At 43.4% G+C, this 27151-nt stretch overlaps 1 protein-coding gene across 1 annotated transcript; it reads right to left on the bottom strand.

The window, feature by feature from the left end:
* Nucleotides 1-1730: 1730 nt before the first annotated feature.
* Nucleotides 1731-22467, bottom strand: LOC309551500 (WD repeat and coiled-coil-containing protein-like; the record flags this gene model as incomplete). The annotated part of the gene is made up of 3 exons (XM_082252107.1): nucleotides 1731-2354; nucleotides 18107-18221; nucleotides 20626-22467. 3 exons carry the CDS (start codon nucleotides 22465-22467, stop codon nucleotides 2197-2199), a joined length of 2115 nt encoding a protein of 704 aa, XP_082108233.1. The 3' UTR covers nucleotides 1731-2196.
* Nucleotides 22468-27151: the final 4684 nt, after the last annotated feature.

Genomic DNA, 27151 nt, shown 5'->3' with positions numbered 1-27151 from the left:
AAGATTTTAAACAACATTTAGGATCATTATTTTCTGTGGGACTGATCTCGTTGGATGTTTACCCACTATTTAATCACAATCACAAAAATACATTTTTTTATTAACCACATCAGCATTAATCCCACTCTTGTGCTCAGGTGTGACCAGCCAAAAAGGTCTGAACCAGTGTTGCAGCCTATATCAGATTATTTGCAGCCATCCCAAGGACTGTGATCAATCTAAACAAAAACTGCAGACCAGGGAAGCGCATGCCCTACTAGTGCAATAAATGTCTTTATTAAGTAAAGATAAAATGACACATATTGCACTCACATGCTCCCAGAATGACACCAAGTTCATCACACAACTGTGAGTATCCACCTTCAGAACCCCTGTGTGGATGCCACTAGATGTAATCCCCTTGGCTAAAGGCTCCTCTCCCCGTGTTTGTGTGTTAGGAAAGAAAGAGAAGAGCAGGGAGCCGGCTGCAATAGTGGCTTGTGTATGACAGCCACGGGAATTATGGAGGACCAGCAATCATTCTGTAGAGCAGCATGCACCCGAAGGAGGCTGTACGGGTTGCCATAGGTTTGAGGTCGTGGGCCACATCAGAAGACGCCATAGGCAACAATTGACCTGCTGGGTTGAGCATGCCTGTCCTAGCGTCTCCAAAATCTGTCTTGAATTTGCCTTGTCAGATTATATTTCAGGGGCTACCTGCCACATATAGTTGAGAATAACCACCTTAGGCCCTCGTTATACAGGTCCCTGGTAGGTGTTCCTTTGGAGTCCTCTACATCAGGTAGGCTGGTTTTCTTTTTTTCTGCCATGGTTTGAGAATGCCTGGCTTAGGGTATAGTCCAGGATGGAATTTATATCACATTCAAGCTATGACCCCACCTGACTTGAGGAATTCCGCCCTGGGGCTTGGCACCTTATTGGGAGTCTACAGATGCTTGATTGGCGATAAAGCTGACAATACATGTTAGGTTCCCACAAGGCTGAATGAGAAAAATCACTTGATTCCCTCATACACGATTCATAGCGTGGATGGAGGAATCTCCCGGCCTGAAGTTCCTCTCCATAATCCTAATTATTGTGCTGTCCCCTTGCTCCTCTAGCTCTTCACAATGGAATCCATATCTTGTAATGATGAGTGCTAACAATAATGTAAAACGCGTTTTGCTTTGGAGAGAGTTTAGATGTTCTGTAGAGTTTTTATTGCTGCTTGTATGCCCACTGGAGAGGCTTTCACTTACTTCCTGTCCAAGTGCTGGTGGTCACCAAAGAATTTAAGGAAAATCACTGTGACAGGAAAAAGACAGCAACATTTTTTTTCAGTATATTGGTGAAGAATTAGCGCTTCGATTTGAGGCTCTAAGTGGGGGGTCATACCAGGAACTCATAGAGCAATAAAAACCCAACAGGGATTCCAACCCATATCCACACTCTCCAAAATCATTGAAAGAAAAATATTTTACTGAAGTTACACTTTAAACTCTATCTGTGATAAAAAAAAAAAAAAAAAAAAACACCTATATTATCTTGCTGGAAATCATATCCCAAAACTAAGAGCAATAATGTGGAGTTACACCTCGCCTCCCACAGCCCCCCCCCCCCCCCCCCGTTTCCCTTTCCCCTTTATGGCAATAATAGCCTCTACTCTTCTGGGAAAGCTTTTTGCAAGTGTTTTTGCATGTGTTTGTGGGTTTTGTTGGCAATTCTGTTAAAAAGAAAAAGCATTTGTAAGGTTAGGTATTGATGTTGGATGCAAAGCAATTCATCCCAAAGATGTAGGGCTGGGTTTAGGGCTCTCTGCAGGCCATTGAGTTCTTCTGCACCAAACCATGTCTTTATGGAGCTGGCTTTGTGCACAGGAGCACAGTCAGACAATCATACTGCTACAGAAAAGAGCCTTTTATAAACCGTTTTTAAAAGATTGGAAGCACACAATAGTCCAAAACATTCATAGCAATGTTTAACTGCTCCAAAACTGTTCAGTGACAAGCCTCACATGTGGACATAGATAACTGCTGCATCATTTACATTTTAAAGGAAGGCAGTTTATTGTGGCATATTAAGCACTACATCATTTTTGTAATGACTAAAACATTTACAGAGCTATTCTTCAAGTACCATGGACAACACATGTTTTCAGGGTCTCTTCATAGCAAGTGGCAGCATACAACATAACTGAAGAATCAAATCAAGTTCTCTTCACTGCTTTTTCTCTGTAGCTCCAGAAGATTCAGTGGCTGAAGGTAAGGAGGATGCACAGAAATCTTTTGCCTCACGTATCATAACTTCTTGATTGGGTCTGAATATTACTGGGGCAAAGCCCTCACCATCTTCTGTGAGGACGACCCACTTTGTGTCTGTAGAAATAATACAACATGCAACATATAGGAGGATTACTAGAATTATTGCAGCAATCTCACTTTCAAACCAGGCCTTTTCCTACATGTAGCAATCAGTATTTTTTGCTAGAAAATTACTTAAAATCCCCAAAGATTTTATATTTTTTTACAACTTGTCGCCCGCCCACCATCAAATGACGGCAGAGCGGTGCGGCTCTCGTTCTGGGAGAAGGTCATATGACGGCACCACAGAACGGCTGCTCTTTGCAGCCCTGCCATGTTCCTAGGACATGGCGCAACCCCAATTTTGATAAAGAGCCAGTGACGTGGCTCTTTACCTATGTGATCAGCTGTGTCTAATCACACCCGGTCACTTGTAAATGCGGAAGTGCCATTTTTCTGTGCTCCTAACCCCACAAAGTGTGTGGCGAGGAGAGCCGATCAGCTGCTCCTTATCAAAGCGGAGTCCAAGACAAATAATCCGGGCTATAATTACTGCCCATGATCTGACGTTCACGTTGATACTTCACATGCGTGGGATGAACCCTGTTTGTGTGCGTGCAGAACCGACGCGTGCATTCACCTTTACACGCGAGCACAGAGGAACGGGGGCACTTTAAATTTTTTTTTTTTTTCAGCTATTAATTTTTACATTTTTTTTTTTTTTTACACTGTTGCTTTATTTTTTTTTAATCACTTTTATTACTGTCACAGGGAATGTAAACATCCTTATGATAACAATAGGCATGTGACAGGTACTTTTTATGGCGAGATCTGGGGTCTATAAGACCCCAAATCCCTCCTCTGCATGTAAAAGCGTTTAAAACACTAAAATCAGGCCCCATTTACATACCGTAGTTGGAGCGCATGTTTCTTGGTGTATTTTTTCTGCATCACGCATAGGGCAGCTCATTGATTTAATTGGGCTGCCCTATGGTCAATAAATGCCGCAAAGCAGCTCATGGGGCATTTTAGCATTTTGCGGTTTGCACGGTTTTTACCCTGTGTTTTGCCATATTTATCGTGCATTTTTGCATCCAGCAAAATGCATTGTTGCTTTCACGTTTGGGGTGCCACTAAGAATTAATGGCACTGAAAGTGTGACTAGTTCATATTAGGTGTATAAAGATGGCCATACATTATACAACCTGATTGTACAATCTCTGTACAATCTCCTTTAGATTTACCAAGACTATATAATAAGAGGACACTCCTATCTATCTTATCACTCTGTATTCAATAATGCAGGCTCTTGCACTACATAGTTGATGGTAGATCTAAAAGAGATTGTACAGATTGTATTGTGTATGTTGAGCTTTACAGACTTCCAGGGACACTTTTCTCCTGTTTTCATTACTACAGCTATGCTCCACAAAGACCATTATGTGATCACCCAGCTCCTGCACACTCTGCCAAATGAATGATCTATGTAAGAAGAAGGTAAGGTACAAATCCATGCCATTAGCAGAGGAAGACACTGACAATGTCTGCATTGAAGAAGCATGTAACTACAGGAGGTGGGCGGGAGCAATCTCCTGGAGGGGGAGGGCAGATGCAGGTGTGTGGTAATGAGGTCAGCTACTAAAGTACTTCCTCACTCCCTTAACAGTTTTCCTGTCCTATAAGGTGTATACGTGGAATTCATGAAGGAGTTTTCTATGGAATAGTGGAATGGTGGGGGGGGGGGGGGGGGGGGAGGTTTATGGGAAGCGAGGAAGGGAATGGGGAGGAAGGAAGGGGGGGGGGGCTCTTAGTGTAAATTTTACCAGAATGTCAGCAGCGGATATGGAGCACACCCAGCAGAACACCATAAGGGAGCCCCACCCTAGAATGGATAAGGGGGGGGGGGGAGATAGCAACGGAACAAGACAACCAGCACAAAGAAGGACACACGACCACATACACCCCCAACACTCACACTAACACAACCACTCACACACACCTACCCCTAATCTTTAATAACGAAATTGCTAACAACTGGCTGAAATTCAAAAGAGAATGGGAACTGTACAGCAAAGTAGGAATCTCAGACAAATCCAAAAAGTCACAAGCTTACACTCTTCTCACTTTTGCTGGTTCAGATGTACTAGATAAATATGAGTCATTTCATTTTAAAGACAATCAGGACAAAGAAGATTCTGATGTCTTAATCAAGAAATTTGATGAGATATGCTTACCTCAACGCAATGTGATAATAGATAGACATGCATTTAACATGATGGCTCCGAAACCTGCCAAAGGAATACGACCCTATGTAGCCACACTGAGACTGCTGGCTAAAAAATGTGATTTTGGTGCACTAACAGATGAACTGATATGTGACAAGATTGTATGTGGTATCTACAATGATGCAGTTCGTGCTCAGTTGTTAAGGGAGAAAGATTTGACACTGGAATCAGCCATCAGAACATGTATGTTGTTTGAACATTCTGAAAGGGCCACTAAGGAACTAAAAAGAGAGGCAGAAGTGTTTGTGGCGCAACAGAACAAAAGGCAATGCAGCAACTGTGGCAGTAAACACGCTACTGAGCGCAACAAGTGTCCGGCTTTTAACAAAAGGTGCAACAAATGGAATCATTTTGCAAAATTTTTGTAGGTCCAAGCCTCAAAATAGAGGTGCATGGATGACACCATCTAATTACACTAAACAACAAAATGTGCACAGATTTAATGAAGTGGAAAGTCATGATCACCAAAATTGTTTTCATTGTGAACGTGTGGATCTAATTGCAAGTAAAGGAGAAATATTCACCAACCTCTCAACAGCATGCAACAAACATGTCAAGTTGAAAATTGACGCTGATGCCAAATGCAATGTCATGCCCTTATCCACATTGCACAGCATTGACCCCAAAGCTTATGGCGGTCAAACAATTCAGACACTGGGCACTTCTACCTTGGATCTATCAGAGGATAAGCTGCTATTCCACATTGTGGATAGAAATGTCAAGAGCCTGCTAGGCTTACCAGGCAGCATGCACTTAAATCTAATCCAACTCAGTTCAGAAGTACATGCAGTACAACAACAGGCTCCTGAGATGACCGATTATGAGGACTTATTTTTGAACTGACACTGTTGGTAAACTTCCAGTCGTGTATCACATGCACTTAGATGAAATGGTACAGCCTACTGTGTGTGCCCATCGAAAGATTCCACTGGCTATAAAAGACAAAGTCTTGCAAGAGTTGAAAAGGATGACTAGACTGGGCATCATTGAACCAGTGCAGGAGGCTACCCCCTTAGGTGTCTGCCATGACAGTAGTAGTTAAGAAAGATGACACTGTTCACATATGCATTGATCCTGTGCACCTCAATAAGGCTCCCCTGAGGCATTATCACCCATTAGAGACTGTAGAGCAAGTGATCGCTGATATGCCACAGGCAAAGGTCTTCAGCATTCTAGATGCAAAATGTGTATTCTGGCAAATCCCTCTGGATGAGTAATCATCATTACTCACAACATTTATGACCCCATTTGGGGAATACAAATGCTTAAGGATGCCATATGGAATTTCAACTAGAAGTGAAGTCTTTCAGAGGTGTATGGAACAGCTCATTGCTGGACAGCCATGTGAAATAGTCGTGGATGAGATCTTGATTTGGGAATCCTCCATTGAGGAACATGACAAACGACTTAAATGCGTACTAGACCACGTCAGAGCCATAAATATGCAGCTCAACACTACCAAATGTCACTTTAGGTCTCAGAGGTGCCATATGTTGGACAAGTTCTCATGGATAACATCTCCACTCTGTCAGCTTCTGCGTCAAGATGCCGACTGGTGGTGGACTAGTAAGTGTCTGTTGTCTTCTCATGGATAAGGGTGTTAAGCCTGACCCAGAAAAAACCAAAGCCATCCATCAAATGCCTGCTCCAGAGGACAAACATGGATTGCAAAGGTTTCTTGGCATGATCAATTATCTCTTGAAGTACATTTATCACTACAGTGAAATAACATGTCCACTTCGTCAGCTTCTGCGCCAAAATGCCGACTGGTGTTGGACCGAACAACATGCTGTTGATACATTGAAAGCACAATTAATTAGTCCACTTGTCCTAGAGTATTTTGATGTGCATAAGCCGGTGGTATTGTCTGCTGATGCTTCCCAGCATGGTCTTGGTGCAGTCTGTCTTCAAGGTGGGAGGCCTGTGGCCTTTTGCATCAATAGCCTTCACTAAGACTGAAGCACGCTATGCACAAACTGAGAAGGAATTATTGGGACTAGTATTTGCCTGTGTAAAATTCCATGATTAGATCTATGGCCGTCCTGTGACTGTGGAGGCGGATCATCAGCCACTCATAACCATACTGAAAAAAACCCTGCACACAGCATCTGCGCGCATCCAGAGAATGATGTTAACCGGTTGCCGACCGCCGCACGACTATATACTGCGGCGGTCAGCCCCGGCCAGGCAGAGTGACGTATCGGTACGTCACTCGCCTGTCACTGACTTGCGAGCCTATCGCGGGCGGGCGCGCGCCCGCCGAGGCGCGCGCCCGCCGCGGCTCGTTCACAGGCAAGTCAGTGCGTGTGACCGGCGGACTCGATGTCCGCCAGTCACACTGCGATCGCTCCTGTGAAGGGAGAAAGACAGAGCAGCTTGTGTAAACAAGCTGCCTGTCAGTTCTCCCTGTGTAAAAGTAAAGATCTGACCGTTCTACTATGTAGAACGGTTGATCTTTGCTTTTACACCAATAGGAATGTCCCTACACAGTAGAAAGCACGCCCCTAGGACACACTTAACCCCTCCCTTCCCAATAAAGTTAACCCCTTCCCTGCCAGTGTCATTTTTGCAGTAACAGTGCATATGTATAGCACTGATTACTGCAGTAATGTCACTGGTAACCCCAAAAGTGTCAAAAATGTCAGTCAAGGGTCCGATCTATCCGCCGCAATGTCGCAGTACCGAAAAAAAAATCGCAGATCGCCGCCATTACGCGTTAAAAAAAAAAACACCAAAAATGACAAAAATCTTTCTCTTTGTTAGTAAACGCGATAACTTTTGCGCAAACCAATCAAAATACGCTTTTTGCGATTTTTTTTTACCAAACATAGGTAGCATAAAACAAATTGGCCGAAAAATGTTAAAAAATTTTGATTTTTACTTTTTTTTTTGGGGAATTTCATATAAAAAAATGTGAAAAATATTGTTATTTTTGCAAAATTTACGCTCTTTTTTTGTTTATAGCGCGTGATCAAAAAATCGCACAGGTGATCAAATACCACCAAAAGAAAGCTCTGTTTGTGGGAAAAAAAGGACGTCAAATTCGTTTAGGTACAGCGTCGCACGACCGCGCAATTGTCCGTTAAAGTCACGCAGTAAAAAATCGCAAAAAAACCCCTGGTCCTTTAGCAGCCAAATCCTCCGGGGCTTAAGTGGTTAAAGCTTCAACGCTACCGCCTGAATGTAATCTATAAAGCCGTGAAAACTGTTTTTTTGCGGATGTTCTTTCACGTGCACACCTCCCTGTTTCTGATAACTCTGGAGTGCTGCCATCCAGAAGGATTCAGGAACTAAAGCAAGAAACACAGGCAGATGCCACCTGTCAGTGCCTCATGGACATCATTCTCAATGGGTGGCCTGGCTCCTTTAAAGAAGAAGTATAGCCAAAGCTTGTTTGGCTATACTTCTGCTATGTATCACAGGAGTGCAATTTGTTTTGCACTCCTGTGACCCGTTTTCAGCAGAGAGCGAGCAGACTCAAATCACAGAAGTCGGTCCAGGCACTGCATCATCACGACAATGGAGTCTGGATCCATCAGGAGCCTGGACCGACAGCTAGCTCACCCTCTCAGCGAGCCGCTGAGAGCCTGAGCCAGCCATTCCCCACCCCTGCACAGCTCAGCACTCCAATGAGCGAAGAGGGAGCAGAGCAGGGAGCTGCTGACTAACAGTCAGCAGCTCCCTGCTCTGGGAGCTGTGAGAACTGAGAGATTGGTGGTGTTCGATCGCTCGGTTTTCACTGCAGAGGCGGACCGATGCTGCATCCACCTAGGTAAATATATTTTGAAAAATAGCCCACACCCCATACTTCTCTTTTGAGGAAATCCCACATGATATCAGACCACTCTTTGAGGGATGAATTGACAGTGGATTAGGGATTAATCCTGCGTGGCCAGAGATATGTAATCCCACACTCTCTCCAGAAATACTACGTGACACAGCTCCATCAAAGTCATCCTGGTATTCATTCCACTAAGCGAAGAACACGTGAAACCTTGTTTTGGCCCACTATATACGCTGTCATTGAAAGAGAAATTTCCAGATGTGCGCCATGCAATGCTCAACGACAGCACCAGATTAGAGAACCCTTAACTCTTCATCAAACTAAAGGAGACGCCTTTCTCCTCTGGAGCCTGGGCAGGTGGTAAGGATGGAGACAACTCCTGCGTTTGACAAACTGGCCACAGTTCATGGAAAGGCCTGCCAGCCAAATAGCTATGTTGTCCATTCTGATGGTAAGACCTATATATGGAACCGCCGTCACCTCCTACAGGTACCTGAATCATATGTTACTGCCGCTGCCCATGTGCCTATGATCAGGACCCCAAGCACAGTTATCTGCTGCTATGCCAATTGACACTTCCAAAAATGGATGCAACACACAACCACAAAATGATGACGGCTTAAGGCAAGAGGTTTCAGACTTGCAAGCCCACAAGTTGTTACTCGATCTGGAAGAGTTTGTAAACCCAATCCTAAATTCCAAGAATTTATCACACACTGACTTTTACTCAGCATTTTTGTTTTACATTGCAGTTTGTTATTGTTCCTTGCTATGTTGCACTCCTTGTTGGTTCTATATTATTATTTAGTTATATATGGATATCTTTTCTTTATATTGACTTTTTCTCCTACAGTCCTGAGGAAGGATGAAAATGTGCAAAACACTTTGACCGAATTGTGTTTGAGGAAATGGCGTTATGTAAATTGTCAACATTTAGTTTAGTGGTTTCAATTAATACTTTTAGCCTGGGTTCACACTGCCGCGACTTTAAAATCAGTGACTTTCATTCAGGTTTAAATACGACATCCCTCTGCAAAATTCATAGCGGCTTGCATACAACTTCTTCAACAGAAGTCAATGCAAGTTGTACTGAAGTCGCACCAAAAGAAGTTCAGGAACCTTTTTCTAAGTTGGAGCGACTTGAGTCACACTGATTAGAATGGTTCCATAGCTGCTAATGGGTAAAAGGGAGTACGGGGCTGCCCCTCAGCAAAAAAGGGAAATGACAATTATTTTTACAAAAAATATAACATTTTATTTATACAAATTCATTAAAAAGCAGGATTAATTTCCATATATATGAATAAAGCCGTAGTTAAAACTGCATTTGTTCTGATTGGTTCTTGCTGGTGATATGGTGTCCCTAGGGGGTATTAAGGGCACAAGAGGTAATTCATCTTGATGTATGGTCCTCTACATGTTTCGTTGGTACAGACCGCTTCTTCAGGAGGAATTAATTACTATCATCTAAAAAACAATGAGTCGTGGTGATAATGGCAGTTAATGGGGCGCGACTTGTCATGGGACTTTAAACTCTAAAGTCGCATGACAAGTCGGGGCAGTATGAACCGGTGCTTAGATGTGGACTTACAGTATATGTACTGACCGTTTTTTAAAATAAGTGTTCTATGTGGTGTAAGCTGGGGAACAGGTAGCGGGTGCAAAACTCCCTGGGATGAGCAGTCTTTAAGGTACAGATACCAAATCCTCTGATGTAGTGACAAACAGTGCAGTGTTTATTGGTGCTATATACAAGTTTATAAACAGGTGCTGTACAGTGCTTTAAGGAAAACAAACAGGAACACTAATAATAAACAAAATCCTAGCCGTGTCCCGGCGCTTACTACACACAATGTAGTCCCTAACTAAACCCGACTGAGCAAGCCTACAGCTTGTCAGCTTCAAGTTCCAAAGACAGACACAGGTAGTTTTACTGACCTTCCGCTCTCATAGACAAAACGTTGTCTGTGTTCCCAGGCTGAGAGAGCACTGCTGTTTGTCTCAGGTGAGATTAAATTGGCCTGGTGAAGAGGGCCAAGATCCGAACTGGACCATGGCTCAGAGATCACTAATCTCTCAGAGGAGCATGGTCAGTTATCAAATCAAACTGGCGCCCTAATAGATAGTACCTTAGTGCGTCCAAGGCCCACTTTATGGCTAAACATTCCTTTTCAATGACTGCATACTTTCTCTCGTGTTCATTAAGCTTTCTGCTCAGGTACACCACAGGGTGTTCTTCCCCATTGTGTACCTGTGACAATACGGCCCCAATACCTACATCAGACGCATCCGTCTGAACCAAGAAATCCTTGGAGAAATCAGGGGAGTACAACACTGGCTGTGCACAAAGAGCTTTCTTTAAGACTTGGAAAGACTCTTCTGCTATTGGGGACCATTTCACCATTACTGATTCTTTCCCTTTCGTAAGGTCGGTCAGTGGAGCAGCTAGAGTTGAAAAATTCGGGATAAACCTCCTATAGTACCCTGCAATTCCAAGGAAGGCTTTGACCTGCTTCTTGTTTGCAGGACGTGGCCATTCTTGGATGGCTTCTACTTTGTTTAACTGTGGTTTAATGACTCCACGACCAATAGTGTAGCCCAAATACCTGGCTTCCTCTAAACCAATGGCACATTTTTTTGGGTTTGCTGTAAAACCTTCCTTGAAGAGGGAATCCAGAACAGCCTGTACACGGGGCAAGTGAGACTCCCAGTCAGTGCTATGTACCACTATATCGTCCAGATAGGCCGCTGCATACTGTCGGTGAGGTCTTAGGGTCCTGTCCATGGCCCTCTGAAATGTCGCAGGGGCATTTTGCAACCCAAAAGGCATTTTTTTATACTGAAACGAACCCTCTGGGGTAACAAACGCAGTCTTTTCTTTGGCGCTACCAGTCAGGGGTATTTGCCAATATCCTTTGGTCAAGTCTAAAGTAGTTAGATAGCGGGCTTTGCCAAGTCTGTCTATAAGTTCGTCCACTCTGGGCATTGGGTATGTGTCAAACTTTGTCACTGCATTCAGTTTTCTGAAGTCGTTACAGAATCTCCAAGTACCATCAGGTTTTGGGACTAAAACGATGGGGCTAGACCAGTCACTATTGGATTCCTCAATGACATCTAGCTCCAGCATCCTTTTTACTTCATCACTAATGTCCTTTCTCCTCGCTTCGGGAATTCGGTACGGTTTGAGTTTGACACGGACCCCAGGTTCAGTAACAATATCATGCTGAACTGCTGAAGTCGTACCAGGTAACTCCGAAAATTTCTCTCTATTCCTTATCAGGAACTCTCTAGCTTCTTTTTTTTGGGAATAAGACAGGGTGTCTGGAACCGTGACCTCGGGGACCAGAGGGGACTCAGCAACCCTAGATGTCACAGGGACGGACCTCGCAGTTAAGGCCAGCCTATCCTTCCAGGGCTTTAACAGATTAATATGGTAAATCTGCTCTGGCTTCCTTTTTCCTGGTTGATGCACTTTATAATTGACCTCCCCAACTCTTTCCAATACTTCGAAGGGACCCTGCCACTTAGCTAGGAACTTGCTCTCAACAGTGGGAACTAACACCAGGACCCTGTCACCAGGTGAGAAGATACGGAGTCGGGCTCCCCTGTTGTATATTCTCTGTTGGGCTGCCTGGGCCTGCAGTAAGTGTTCCTTTACCATAGGCATGATCGCTGCAATCCTGTCCTGCATTTGAGCGATGTGCTCAATGACACTTTTGTGGGGTGTCTGCTCCCCCTCCCAGGTTTCCTTGGCTATGTCTAAAAGTCCCAGAGGGTGTCTCCCATAAAGCAATTCAAAAGGAGAGTATCCCGTAGAGGACTGGGGTACTTCCCTGATGGCGAACATCAAGTACGGAATCAAGAAGTCCCAGTTTTTTCCATCCTTGTCCACAACCTTTTTTAACATACTCTTTAAGGTTTTATTGAAGCGTTATACAAGGCCATCAGTTTGAGGGTGGTATACGGAGGTTCGCAACTGGGTCACCTTAAATAACTTGCACAATTCTTTAGTTATTCGTGACATAAATGGGGTGCCCTGGTCCGTAAGGATCTCCTTAGGGACCCCAACGCGACTGAACACCATGAACAACTCTTTAGCAATGTTCTTAGCGGATGCAGTGCGTAAGGGAACTGCCTCGGGGTAACGGGTAGCATAATCCATGATCACAAGAATGTGCTGATGACCCCGGGCAGACTTGGGGAGTGGACCCACGAGGTCCATGGCGATCCTCTCAAAGGGCACTTCAATAATGGGTAAGGGGACTAAAGGACTTCGGAAGTGGGGTAGTGGGGCTGACATCTGACATTCAGGACAAGATTGACAATAATTGTCAATATCTTTCTGTATCCCAGGCCAGTAAAACCTGCGTAACACCCTGTCAGTGGTTTTTTCAACCCCTAAATGACCTCCTAGTAAGTGTCCATGAGCCAATTCCAGCACCACTCGTCTGTAAGGCTTAGGGACCACCAACTGTTCAACAATTTAATCGTTCTTTTTATATACACGATACAATAAATCCTCATTGCTGCTAAAAAAAGGAAAACAGGGCCTGTCCCCTGGTTCGCCAGGTACATCATTAATCACTACTACATTCTCCCAGGCCCTGGCAAGGGTAGGGTCTTTTCTCTGCTCGGTACCAAAGTTTTCCTTGTGTACATTAAGATCAGCAAACTCCAATGTACCCTCAGGGTCAGCAGAAGGTTGTCCACCTTGACTGACTGTGGGGACTTCCTCAGGCTCCTCCAGTTCTCCTGCCATAGCAGAGAAAGGAAAATCCGGGGAACCTTGAGAGGGATCCCTTAAACCCACATTGTCGGTGATGGCCAGGGGTTCTGGCTCCACCACTGAGTCAGTTACTGTGACCGAGTCGGGACGGTCCCACAGTTCCCAAAACTTAGGGAAGTCTCTACCAATGATGGCCTCATGCACTAAGTGGGGCACAAGTCCGACCGGATGGGTCACCGTACCTAAATCAGTTTCAAAGCGAACAGTTGCTATAGGATACTCCCGAGTATCACCATGTACACAGATCACAGCAACTTTTTTTGCATTTAAATTCACATTTTCAACCTTTTCAGCTTTAACCAAAGTCACTAGACTTCCCGAGTCCAGCAAGGCTGCAATAGGCTTATCATTAACAGTCATTTGGCATATGTGTTTTCCAACACCTGGCGCCGCAGCGCATGAAACAGCAGCAAACATAGACTGCCTTCTCAGAGACATATCACACTGCATGGGTTCATCTGTCAATAGACAGTTTGCTGCAACATGTCCCAGTTCCTGGCAACGGAAACACCTGATGTTACCCCAGTTAGGTTTGTTGACAGGCAGTGGCTTCCCTTGTTTGGGACGCCAAACTTCAGCTCTGGCACCAAAAATCCTCCCCCCTGTCTCCTTGCCATGCTGACCACCCACTTCCCCTGGAACAGTCTTACCGGTTGTCAGGGGAGACCGTGGCTTTGGGTGGAAAGTCCGTGCGGCTGTAGGGGTGGTGACCAGGTTCTCTGCAGCATAGTACCTCTCAACAAGCTCCACCAGGTTGTCTGCCGACTTGGGGTCTCCTTGACTCACTCACTTCTGCAAAGGAGTTGGTAATGACCTCAGGAACCGGTCCATGACTACACGCTCCACTATTTGTGGCCCAGACAAGGACTCCGGCTGTAGCCATTTTCGCGCCAGGTGGATTAGGTCAAACATCTGTGATCTTGGGGGCCTCTCATCTTGGAAGGACCAGCTGTTGACCCGCTGGGCTCGAACGGCCAAGTTGACACCGAGACGCGCCAGGATTTCCTGCTTGACCTTTTCATACTCTCCTGCATCCACGGACTCCAAATCGTAATAGGCCTTCTGCGATTCCCCAGTAAGTAAGGGAGCGATCAATCCTGCCCACTGGGTTTTGGGCCAGCCTTCCCTCTCAGCGGTTCTCTCAAACGTAACCAGAAAGGCCTCTGGGTCATCATCAGCAGTCATCTTGGACAGGAAGCGACCAACATGGATGATTGAGGAGCGGTCTCCAACTGTTTCTGATTTCACAGCAGGCTCCTGTGTAAGTGTCTGCACCACCTCAACCAGCACCTTTCTGTCTGCTTCTGCAGCACTTGCCAGTTTTTCAAACATCAACTGGGTTTGATTTTGTACAGCACTAATCTGTTGTTGAAGCAAAGAGTTCGCTTGCTGTGTTTTTTCCTGTATAACACCAATCTGTTGTTGAAGCAAAGAGTTTGCTTGCTGTTGTGCAGCGTTTGCTCTTGCTGTGTAGCGTTGGATGCAGGCCTCCACCATATGTAAGCTGGGGAACAGGTAGCGGGTGCAAAACTCCCTGGGATGAGCAGTCTTTAAGGCACAGATACCAAATCCTTTTTTTTTTTTTTTCCCTGGTTCTTTCCCCCTTTCTATTCTGTCTCCTCTCCTTCCCCCCCCCCTCTTTTTCCTATGCATTGATATAACTTACAGTAATATCGAATTTATATTCTTAAATATCTATTTCATACAATAATATTAAGGTCTCCCATACTCGCCGGCGAGACTTTGTGATGATCCTGCCGCCCCCATTGGCCAATCCTGCCCTATGGTGACCTCAGGTAACTTGGACATTTCTCCCCACTTTATCATGGGCTCCCATATCTTGATGTTGATGTGAATATCTATACAAATTATGCTGTGACTTACTCAATTTTGTTCTATTCCATAGAATCGTTTTTAATTAATTATTGTTTCTCCTGAAGAAGCGGCTCAGCCCGCGAAACATGTAGAGAATCAACCATAGAGACATCCCGACTACTCTCCACAGTTCAATACTTTGTCAAATGAACCTTAGTCAATTTTGATTGTATACCAATCTCGTTTTTTGTGTTTTCATTATGTATGTCTGTGTATTAACTTTTTTATGAAATAAAAGACTGCTTTTATCTACATGTTATTTGAATTACAATCAATAGATACCGGTACCCAAAAATCCAGTAACAATTCCCATCCCCCCTCCCCTACCCCATTGAGCACCTCTTGATCTGGGGAGCTTGAGGTCTCTTTTATCCCCATACCCCATTTCAGATATACTCCTACACACTATGAGACTATTGGACGAATGATCATGCTTTTGCATTGCATGCTAGTTTCATATCAAAAATGAAGAGGTTACTAAACTTTAGAAAATTCTTGTACCACAGAATACAGCTTCGGAAAGTGATGTAATGTGTTGTATTGCATTGTATTGTATTGTATTCTTTCGTTTCCGAGTATGTGTGGTCTTGCTCTTTCGATTTTTTTCGAACGATAACTATACTGATTAAATGAAAATCGCTTGTTCTGGTACTGGTATGGTACGAGAAAAATGTTTGTGTTTGTGTCTTCGGATTATTTTGGACGAACTGGCGTGATCGGCTCTTGAATGCTATCTACTAACGGTCAGATTATCGTACAATCGCTTCCCTTGCGGTATTTTCTGTCTGATTTTCTGATTGTGTGTACTAGGCTTTGGTCTCCACTACCAGAAAGTTCTACAACTGCTGAAGGTTCCAGGCAGTGATGAGTGGATACTTTCTGCTGCAGCATTTGATGGCAGCCTAGGCTTCCAGCTACCTCCTGCTGTGGTTCACCTTTGTTTTAACCACAGATTATCTTTAAAATGATCTATTACAGGATTTCTTATTGTCACAAGGGTCACTAATGTGGACCTGTGGAGCAGCCAGCTGACCATCATTGCATTAGACAGCGCTTAATTTCCTCCTTTCCAATCCCTTTAAACTTCCACATGAACCTGCTAAATGATGTGCTATGAAGACAAATACTTTTGCTAATGTGATATTATAGTCTCATATTGTACAGTATATTCTCTCCTGCCACTACAGACAGCAAAAGCTCCTCCAACATCTACGGGACAGAATGGGATGTGATGAAGATGAAAAAAGGCAGAGAAAGCAGACACTTGAGCTGATGTGACAATTTACCCCCCAACATGAACCCACTCCATGAAAAGCATTTTCAAAGTTCAAAGGCTTTGTTAAAAATCACTGATTCTTAGATGTGGTGGCTGCATTTGTTTTTTTTTTTTGTTGGGACAAAATATGTTTCTACCTATTTGTGCCAATATAGTCCCAACAAAAAGAGGGCTTTTTTTCCAGTATTGTATTTAAGGAATGATGGCACTTCTCAACATAAGGTCAATTTCCCAACTATGTTGTTTTCTTTTTAGGCTTTCCTTCCTATATTTCCACCTGAATTAGTCTGCTGTTATTCAACAGAACAAGCTGTCCTGCAGCTTTATCAGTTATAGGGTTGAGACAAACCATTTACCACTGACAGGGGGTGCTTATAATGATCAGCTTGTATCTATTTATTTAAAATCTTTTATGAAAGGAACTGTTTGCTGTAAATGCTTATGAAGTATGAGCTGGATTTCAGCCTCAGTTTGTTAGTTTATCTAAATCTGCTAGTACATCTAACACTTCCTTCCCCCCAAAAAGACAATGATGATGTCCAAAGCTGCCCCTGAACTCCTTCTTTCAGAATGGGGGTACTCTAATATAGAAGGTATGTTACTGGCTAGATCAGGGGTCTCTAAACGTTCTAAACAAAGGGCTCATTTACTGCCCTTCAGGCTTTAGGGGGGCAGACTGTGGCTAGTAGAAGTAGCATTAGTGCCCCATCATTGCTATCAGATGGAGAAATAGTGCCCCATCATTGGTTTTAATAGGAGGAATAGTACACCATTGTTAAAATCAATTAGAAGAATAGTGCATCATTGATGGTGTCAGTAGAGGGAATGGTGCTCCATCATTGGTATAATTTGGAGGAATAGTGTGCATCATTGGTTCTAATAGGAGGAATAGTGTCCCATTCTTAATATCAATGAGAAGAATAGTGTCCCATTGATGGTATCAGTAGAGGGAATGGTGCTCCAGCATTGGTATCAGTTGGGGAAATAGTGCCCCAAGGGGCAGATAAAGGCAAGCAAAGGGCCACATCTGGCCGTCGGGCCACTTTTTCTGAGACCACTGGGCTAGATCACCAGGTAAAAACAGAGGGGAAAAAAGCCTAAACAACTAAAACCAAATCAGCCACCACATCTATTGACTGGTAAGCTGAAATATATTAACTTTTTTGGTTTTGATGCTAATACCGCCTTTAAATATAACTGAAGGCAAAATGCTTTTTTTAGATTTGTATAGAGTGGCGAGAAGTTAGAACCACTGGCAGGTTTTCATTGCTATCTGTGTTCCTTTTAGAGAGAATGGCTTTCTCTAACTGACCTGGTCACCAATGTCACCAGGAATAAAGGTAATAAGGGAAAATAAGGGTAAATCCAAAATTTTGAGTTGCCTATCAGAACAGGAATAGATGGGACACGTGTATTTGTGACAATCGTCTTTGAGGAGATTCCGCTCATATAAGAAATGGATATCTTCTCACTTCCTGCTGAGTTTGTCAGACAGAAAATAAAAAGGAAATCGCCCTGAGACACAGATGGCAAAAAAAAAAAAAAAAGGAACAATCTGGCAAACAAATAATCAGCTTTTAATCCCCCTACTCTATGCAAAGTGAAGCTTTAGATAAACTTTTGACTACAGCACATCTTCTTCAATTCCTTCTCATTACTTTGCATTCAGCTATTTAATTTGTTTTGTTATATATGGAATTTATGAACTTATATAAAAAATATAAAAAAATAACTAAAGAAAATGTGCTGCGCCCTATATTGATAATATAAAAATGATAATATAATAGGGTAGAAGGGTATACAGATAAATAAAATCATTACCAAACATCATTTCAATGGTCTGGAGGTGAAATATCTCCCGCACAGTCCTTAGGTGAAGTTTTCCGTGACATAAAAGAACAAGTCTGAAGCCACCTCTTCCTACATCTGATGACTTCTAAAGAGAAAACATTATTATCAATAAACTACGTTAAAGGACTAGTAGCTCAGCACTCATCACTGTAAGGCCCCATGTAATGTATACTGGGTGTTTATGAATATGCAGAATTTTCATGAAGTTGGAAAGGAACAGGCATACTGTTCAGACCCGCTGCCTGTAAACTTTTTGAGAGGCTGAAAGCTGCAACAGCTAGATGGTGCATCGAGTGGTACTAACATTAAGGGCTGTATGCGCCCAGGGATTAATGACCAGAATGCAGACTCCTAGTGTTCCCGATACTCGCTCCATTACATACACAGCCCATCATATACAGCCCATACAGCTGACTAATATCAGGTATATTGTTCTTTATTAGCTCTGAGGACTACAGAATGACACCTCTCTATGCTTTGGAAAACAAGAGAAGAGTTAGGTTTAGTGGTTCAATCTTGATTCTGTTGTCCTGATACAGAAAGGTGAGTGGCTGTTGTCATCCTACAACTGGAAGTGTGTTACTGGAAGCACAGTCACATGTAAAGTGTTTACCAAAAAGTACACTACAGGCATACCCCGTTTTACATACACTCACTTTACGTACACTCGCGAGTACGGACATACCCGAGAGTGTACATAAAGTGCCTCGCAAGTACGGACATTCCCGCACCGCGCAGCCGCAGTATAGCCTGGAAAAGGCGGAGCTGCCGCCCGGAGTTGTGAGGCTGCTAGTGAAGTCTAAAGATGTGAATATCCCCCTGCTTAACTACACTACGGAGATTTCTTTTTAAATTACATGCATACTATACTCGGCAGGAATATCCATCACCTCCTTAGGGCTCTTTCACACGGTCCGCTCCGTAGGATCGATCCCCGCTGAGCCAGGCGGATGACAGCTCCGTCTCCGCTTGCAGAGCGGAGAGGGAGGTGTCTCAGCCCCCGCTGCCCTCTATGGGGGATCGGATGAGAGCGGACCGCTTGTCCGCTTTCATCAGATCCGCTCCGCTCTGATTACTGAATGGATGGAAAAATAGGGTTTCCATCCGTCCAGATTTCAAGCACAGGATCGAATGCGAATGGCAGCGGGTGTCAGCGGAGGTGTCTCCGCTGACACCCGCTGCCCCATAGAGCTGCATGGAGGATCCGATCAGATCTGCCTAAAAAACTGACAGGCGGATCTGATCGGATCGCCCGTGTGAAAGAGCCTTTATATGCTCGGATATCATTAGATGCCCATCTCTCTATTTGTTCTGGTGAGTGGGTTCACTATTGTTTGGAATACAGCACCAGCACTTTTCTATGAACTAATCCTTCAACACGGTTTTCCAGTTGAAATGTTAAGGACTATTATTTCACTCAGCACTTTATTTATTTGACGTGTTAAGTTGCTAATGCATTTATTCATTTCTATCAGCATTGTGTTGCACATTCTATAGATATTGGAGGGATACCTTTGTACATATAGCCAGAGGATATATTTACCACTATATTTATAATCTTTTTTACTATGTTTATTTTAGTTATCAATTCATTATTTATATCAGTTGTGCATGTAAATGGACTACTGGAATGCAGTACATGCATTGAGAAGTGAAAAAAGGTATTGCTTCACTTTAAGTACATTTTCGTTTTACATACATGCTCTGGTCCCATTGTGTACTTAAAAGTGGGGTATGCCTGTATGCCGTCATATGTGTATAGAAACATAGCGGACAAACCTACCTTCCAGCCAGGGTTCTCTTTCTGTTTAAAGAATGTAACCCAAAACTGCCTTTAAAAGAAGCTTCCTAAAACCCTCTGCAATTTGTGATAGCTCTGTCCCAAGTTATTGTAGGGGTGGAGCAGCCATTGGGACCAGCATCCCCTAGTGCAGTGATGGTGAACCTTGGCACCCCAGATGTTTTGGAACTACATTTCCCATGATGTTCATGCACTCTGCAATGTAGTGGAGCATCATGGGAAATGTAGTTCCAAAACATCTGGGGTGCCAAGGTTCGCCATCACTGTGCCTAGTGCCACATGAGGGAGCGCTGTCCTGTTCTTTTAGGCCACACATGCACAGTTTGCACTCACTCTGGGGGGGGGGGGGGGCTGATGACCCCAATGGTTTACTCTGTGCCTAAAACTACTCAATACAGAGCCAACATAGGCTGCAGAAGGCTCCTGTTAAACACAAGTTTGGTTTACATTCTTTAAACAGAAACAGAGCCTTGGCTGATGAGTAGATTTAGCACACTATGCTGCTATACCCATATGAGACAGCAGAGTGTGCTTTTTTGGTAAAGGTGAACTTACACTTTAATTCCTCTAGTTAAAAATCCACTGATAAGTTTACAGTGAAAAATTCTGCAGATTCAAATGACTCATGAGGCAGAATTTTAAGATTTCCTGATATAGATATATTATAAAACAACAACACAATGCATACCTGAAGAGTAACTGATACACAAGGAGGATCTTCTGATGATGGGTATGGCAAAATTTTAATGTAGCTTTTTGAATCATCTGACTCTACTTCCTGAGCCTCGTGTTCAGGGCTCATAATTCCTTCAGTATTAACATTGATAGATGATACAATACAGTCCTGTGTTTGTTCTGAATCTTTTTTGTAAGGCTTCTGAGACACAGATTTGCAGAAAGCCTTGTTTATTGTCCCAATATTGACCTTCAAAGCCCTTGGGGATGTTGGCTCAGTCTGAAAATTCTCAAGAGTTACTGGACTATAGGATTCCACCACTGATTTATTTTCATCATAGTCATCAAGACTAGATGTTGGGCTTGGATCACAGCTGGTCCCCCGAGCAATTTCTCTCAGTTTCCGTCTGATGCGTAGAGGTTTACTGCCAATATGGTTTGGCATCCAGAACTCTTTGCTCACGCTGTGGTCATCACCAAGTTGTTTATTGCCAGCTGTGGTATTGCAATGGTCACTGATATTATGATCACAATTTAACCTTGATGGTATATATTCAATGGGCATTATTTTCCTTGTCAGTATCTGGACCGTGTATTTTTCAGAAACAGAGATAGAGATGGGCAGAAACACCATATCACCAGATCTTTGCCTTCCAGCCATAATTAATAACTGAGTATCAGTAAGAAAAGATATACCTTTGGCTCGTTCAGTCTCTTCCAGCTTGATTTGTTGGATGTTGGGCATACATGATGGAGCTATGGGATAGATCAACACTAGGTTGGAGGTGTTGGATGCTACTGCAGCTCTCTCACAATGGGAGTCTAGGACTAATATATCTGGGGTGGAGATACCTGGTAGGGATACCTTTCTTGTGGTTGTGGCATTCTTCTCAAAGGTCACAATTACAAGGTTGGATAATTCTGGCTTACTTTCCACTGAAATGCTCTTTTGTTTCATGTGAAGTAAGGGACTGGGATCCGACTTTCGATGCCTAGCAAGGATATGGGAAATATCTGCTGGAATTAATGAAGAGACCCGCAAAAAGTCTGCGGGCTCTGATTTCCCTGAATCAACAGACAATCTTCTATTGTTTCTTGTCATTTCTTCCTCTAGTTTCATGAGGGACATTTGCACCTTTGATTCATCCAGCTCCTTAGAGACATTGGTAGGACTTTTTGTTGCAATTTCTGCGGTTACCACAACTTGGTAGTCAACAGTGGGTTGAATAGCAACTATCGTAGAGTCAATGTTAAACACAGGACAAAAAGAGCATGGGCTTAATGTTTTGTTGTCATCATTCCATAAGTAAGAATAAAGAGAATCATCCATGGCTGCCACAACCCGACTGCCATCTTTAGTCCAACAGGCGCACCGAATCACACTGCATCCTGTAATGTCTGCCTTAGCGTTGTTATTACTATGGCACACCGAGTACAGAACTGTAATGTCCCTTTTAGTTAAAACAATTAAGATATCCTTATTCGGGTGCCAAATACAACCTTGTGGAAGAATAGGTAGAGGTTCACCATAAGCACATGTCTGAGAAACAACCAGCTTGTTCTTTTCCAGTGGATTGTAGTACAACTGCCAAACAGTGACATGTTTTTTGTGTTGGACAGCCAGAAGAGCCAGAATATCCGTTACTGGACCCCAGTACAGGCCATGAACGTGTTCAAACTGGCCAATCACAACAGAGCTGCCAAGTTCCGGTTCTTCATTTTGTAAATGTAAAGTGGTCAGGATGACTTGCTTGCCGTCTGTCCAGGCTAAACCATGCACAGGATGGATGGCTTGATGAAGTGCATTTACCCCATTCCTCAAGAGTTTTGCTTTTCCTAAATCCATCGGTGGCATTTGTATCACAACAAAAAGGACAAGTGTTCTAGTAGGACATCGGCTTTACAAAAATGAAACAGGTCAGTGCCAACTTTCCAACTGCTTCCTATTCACTAAACATATACAGTGCACCTTGGAAGTGAGTGGCTACCCCTCTAGCCAGCAAATCTGTTAAGAGTGTACTTTTGCAATGTATCCTGGGAGGAGTTGACACCCACCCCACCAGTTACAAAGAAGGTTTAACTAATTACATTGCATTAACTTTAGGTTGGAAATCTTTCTAGGGAGGTTAAGCTCTGTCATTCTCTTTGCTAAATATAACGTTTTAATACATTGACCCCTTGTTGACTGAGGCTTTCCTACGTATGGATTATGTCATAAAATCAGCCTTCTTTTCTGTAGGCTGAGCTGGGAAGGTAAAGTGAAGCTATCTGTAATTCTACAGGATGACAAGGATTAATCCAAGCTTTCCAAATAAAGATTTAATATCATTAGTTGTTGTACAGGCTTCAGATACAAATAATGTATATATACACTATATTGTCAAAAGTATTGGGACGCCTGCCTTTACATGCACATTAACTTTAAAGGCATCCCAGTCTAAGTCCATAGGGTTCAATACTGAGTTGGCCCACCCTTTGCAGCTACAACTCTTCTGGGAAGGCTGTCCACGAGTTTTAGGAGTGTGTCTATGGGAATGTTTGACCATTCTTCCAGAAGTGCATTAGTGAGGTCAGCCACTGATGTTGGTCGAGAAGGCCTGGCTCGCAGTCTCCACTCTAATTTATCCCAAAGGTGTTCTATTGGGCTGAGGTCAGGACTCTGTGCAGGCCAGTCAAGTTCCTCCACCCCAAACTCTCTCATCCATGTTTTTATGAACCTTGCTTTGTGCACTGGTTCAAATCATTTGGTGGAAGGGGGTTATGGTGTGGGGTTGCTTTTCAGGGGTTGGGCTTGACCCCTTAGTTCCAGTGAAGGGAACTCTTAAGGCATCAGCATACCAAGACATTTTGGACAATTTCATGATCCCGACTTTGTGGGAACAGTTTGGGGACGGCCCCTTCCTGTTCCAACATGACTGCGCACCAGTGAACAAAGCAAGGTCCATAAAGACATGCATGAGTGAATTTGACGTAGAAAGCCAAACTGGGGTGATTGCTTCCCTTGACACAATACGGTGTACACTACAGAGGAATGGCATGCATGGGTGTCATCCACGAAGGAAGCCTCTCCTAACGTCCATGCACAAAAAAAGCCTGCCTAGAATTTGTCAGGGCCCATGGTGAAAAAGAAGAAAACTACTGGGACTCTATACTCTGGAGTGCAGAGACAAAGATAAAGGTTTTTGGAACTGATGGCTTCAAAACTGTATCCTGTCGCAAAGGGTGAGGAGTACAAAGATAAATGCATGGCGCCTACAGTGAAACATGGTGGTGGCAGTGTCCTTATGTGGGGCTGCATGAGTGCTGCTGGTGTCAGGGAGCTGCATTTCATTGACGGTATCATGAATTCACAAATGTACTTCTCTATATTTAAAGAGAAGATGCTACCATCACTCTGTGCTTGGTTGTTGTGCACATTTCCAGCATGACAAGAATCCAAAACACACACACATCTAAGGCCACTGTTGCATTTTTAAAGAAAAACAGGTTAAAAGTGATTCAGTGGCCAATTATGTCTCCTGATCTGAACCCAAATGAACACCTATGGGAAATTCTGAAGAGACAAGTTGAGCATCACCCTCCATCCAGCATCCAGACTCTAAAAGAGGTCGTTCTTGAAGAATAGAAAAAGATAGATGTTGCAATATGTCGCCAATTTGTTCATTCCATGCCTAGAAGACTTGATGCTGTCCTTACAAATCATAAAGGTCATACAAAATGCTAGATGTATTTGTTTTTATTGTGGGGCGTATTCATGTTTGCATCACCTAATTTGAGTAAAACTAAAGATTTTGTAATCTAATTTATATTATTAACTTTACTTTCATGCAATGAGCTAAACAAATGTTCTACAAAACTTAGTTTTGTCAACATTTTGGAAATGGTTATTGTGTTTATTGAGATATTGATTAAAATCTTACTTTTCAAAAGTGGTGTACTTATTTATGCTAAGCAGTGTGTGTGTATGTATATATATATATATATATATTGTAACAGGAAGTCGGCTGAATCTGGGAATGTAGTCACAGGAAGGAGATACATTTCTACCTGATTTGGAGAGTCCATTGATTGGTTTAGGGTGTTGGCTACAGAGCTAGCCAGCAGGAAGTTGAAAGGCCTTCACCTGTTCAGAATGAGGGAGTTAAGGCTCTATAATTTGTTCAGAGAAATTCCTATTGCTTGCTGCCTCCAGAAGCTGTGTCCTGAAGCCATGTGGGCTGGGAGCAGGAGGACAGTCAGCGTGTGCCTCCCGACAGGATGTGTGGGCCTGGGAGAAGACCCCCCGGAGTGATGTGTGCCCGGGACGGTAACCAAGGGTGAAATACGTCTCAAAGGTGAGAAGACGAACTGTTGATGTGAAAGAAACAAAAGGACTGTGTTGCCCTGTGAAGCTATTACAAAAGGACTATTGAGTGTCCGCTATGTGACAAGGAAGTCTGCCCGACGGTAGGTTGGAGACAGACACTTAGGCAGGTTCCAGTTGTGAGAAGGTAGCCGCCCACAGAGGCAAGGATTTATTTTCTGTTTTATTTTATTTTGGATGTTTTGCTGCATACAGCCTGGTGAAGAAAACACCATTTAATAAACCACACTGTTTGTTTGCAAGCACTTGTCGGCTACCTCTCTGGGAAAACGCACCCCCCAAGGGGTCATCCACACCCGCCACCGAGCTAATCCCTCACATATGGTGGAGGTATGCAGTGGGCATAAGCAGAGATCCCTGCAATGGAGTGCATATGTTTGATGAACTTTGTCTGGTGCATGAGATTGCACAATCTATGTGTGCAGGAGAGAAGATCCTGACAGAAAAAAAAAAAAAAAAAAAAGTGTTTTAAAGAGACAGCGGTCTCAAAATTATTTGATGAACTTTGTTGTGTCTGGTGCAAGTGACTGCACAAACTGTGTGTGCAGGAAAAGAGATCCTGCAAGAGAGAGAAAAACTACATGTGTTGAAGAGACAGTGGTCTGAAAATTGTTTGCTGGACTGTGAAAAATTTGTTTGTGGAGTTATTGAAGATGGGGCGGTCCAAACGCCTGAAAAATGCAAAGATAGATGAAATGAGAGACCGGATTCTATGGATGGAGGGGATGTTGCCGTCTGAACCAGCCCCATCCATGCCTAAAGAGAGTCTACTAAAGAGGAAGGTTGTTGTCCCTAGCAACACTGATGAAACTGCTATGGAGACGCAGTGTGCTCAGATGAAAAGTAAGCTCAAAATGGAGGAGATGTTGAAACAACTGATTATATCAAATGCAGCTCAACAGCAGGCAAATGCGGATTTTCAGCAGAGCTTTGCAGCTCAACAAAAGGCTCATCAAGAGAGCATGGCAGGCTGGAAACAGAGACGCCAGCAGCCAATGGAGGCCATCGGTTTGGAGGAAACCGAGTATGTGTGCAGGGCTGAGTTGGATGCCTTGCAATGGAAAATGGAAGAAAAGGAACAAGCCTTGGAATTGCTTAAAATGGAGCATAGAAACTTGCAGGAAATGAATGAACTACTCAAGTCTCATGTGTCACAGTGGGAAGAATCCACTGCTCTTCTTTTGGTCGAGTTGCAAAAACGCAGAGAGACTATAATGGAGAAAGATACCATCCTCATGGAAAAGGAAAGTGAAATTCAGACTTTGCAGAAGCAAAGTATGGTTGATATGTTGGAGTTGCGTAATCAGCTGGAAAAAAGTCTTCAGTGTTTGGAAGTTACAAAAATAGACCTGCAGGAGTCGCAGGAACAGAATGTCGCTCTGAAAACGACATTGTCTCTCAGCGACAACGAGAAAAGTGAAAGAGAGGCTAAATTACTGAGTACTGTGTATGAGCTCACCACTTTGAGCAATGTGGTAGATGAATTACGTGCAGACTGTGAAAGTTGGAAAGGTGAAGCCCAACGTTTCCAGCAGCAGTTAAAGGAGAAAGAAGCCTGTGTGGCAGAATTACAATCTCATTCCCAGAAACTAGCCAATGAGGTGAAGGCTCTTATGCAGGGAAAAGGAGATTGTGAACATAAGAGGGAAAAAGTAGAGGCACAGCTTCTGGAATCGCAAGTCAAGGTGTCAGAAGGTGACCGATTGTGTGCTAAGCTGTCAGAGAAGGCAAACCGACTGCAGGTTGAGTTGGACAATGTTATAAATCAGCTTTCTCAAGCAGACAGAAAATCTAGAGAAATTGCGGAAGATTTTTCTATCTTGGAATCGCAGCTGCAAGACACGCAGGAACTCTTACAGGAAGAGAGGTGTCAAAGGCTGAGTTTTAGCACAAAGCTCAAACAAATGGAAGATGAGAAAAATGGCTTCCTGGAACAATTAAAAGAGGAGGCGGAAGCAAAGAAAAACCTATCAGAGCAAGTCGCAACATTGCAAGCTCAGATAGCGGATATGAAAAAACGCATGGAAGAAAGCGTTGGTTCATTACAGTGTGTTGAAGATGTGAAAAAGAAGTTTGATCAGATGCTTGGTGAAGAGAAGACTGTGTCTGCAAAATATGCAGAAGAACGCGCACGTGCAGAAACGGAGGTGCGTGATAACGAGAGCAAAGCCCTGTT

Source organism: Pelophylax lessonae (assembly GCF_965119305.1).
Source record: "Pelophylax lessonae genome assembly, chromosome: 3".
Classification (NCBI taxonomy): domain Eukaryota; kingdom Metazoa; phylum Chordata; class Amphibia; order Anura; family Ranidae; genus Pelophylax; species Pelophylax lessonae.
The sequence above is the reverse complement of the archived record's forward strand: the minus strand, read 5'-3'. Positions and strand labels throughout refer to the sequence as shown.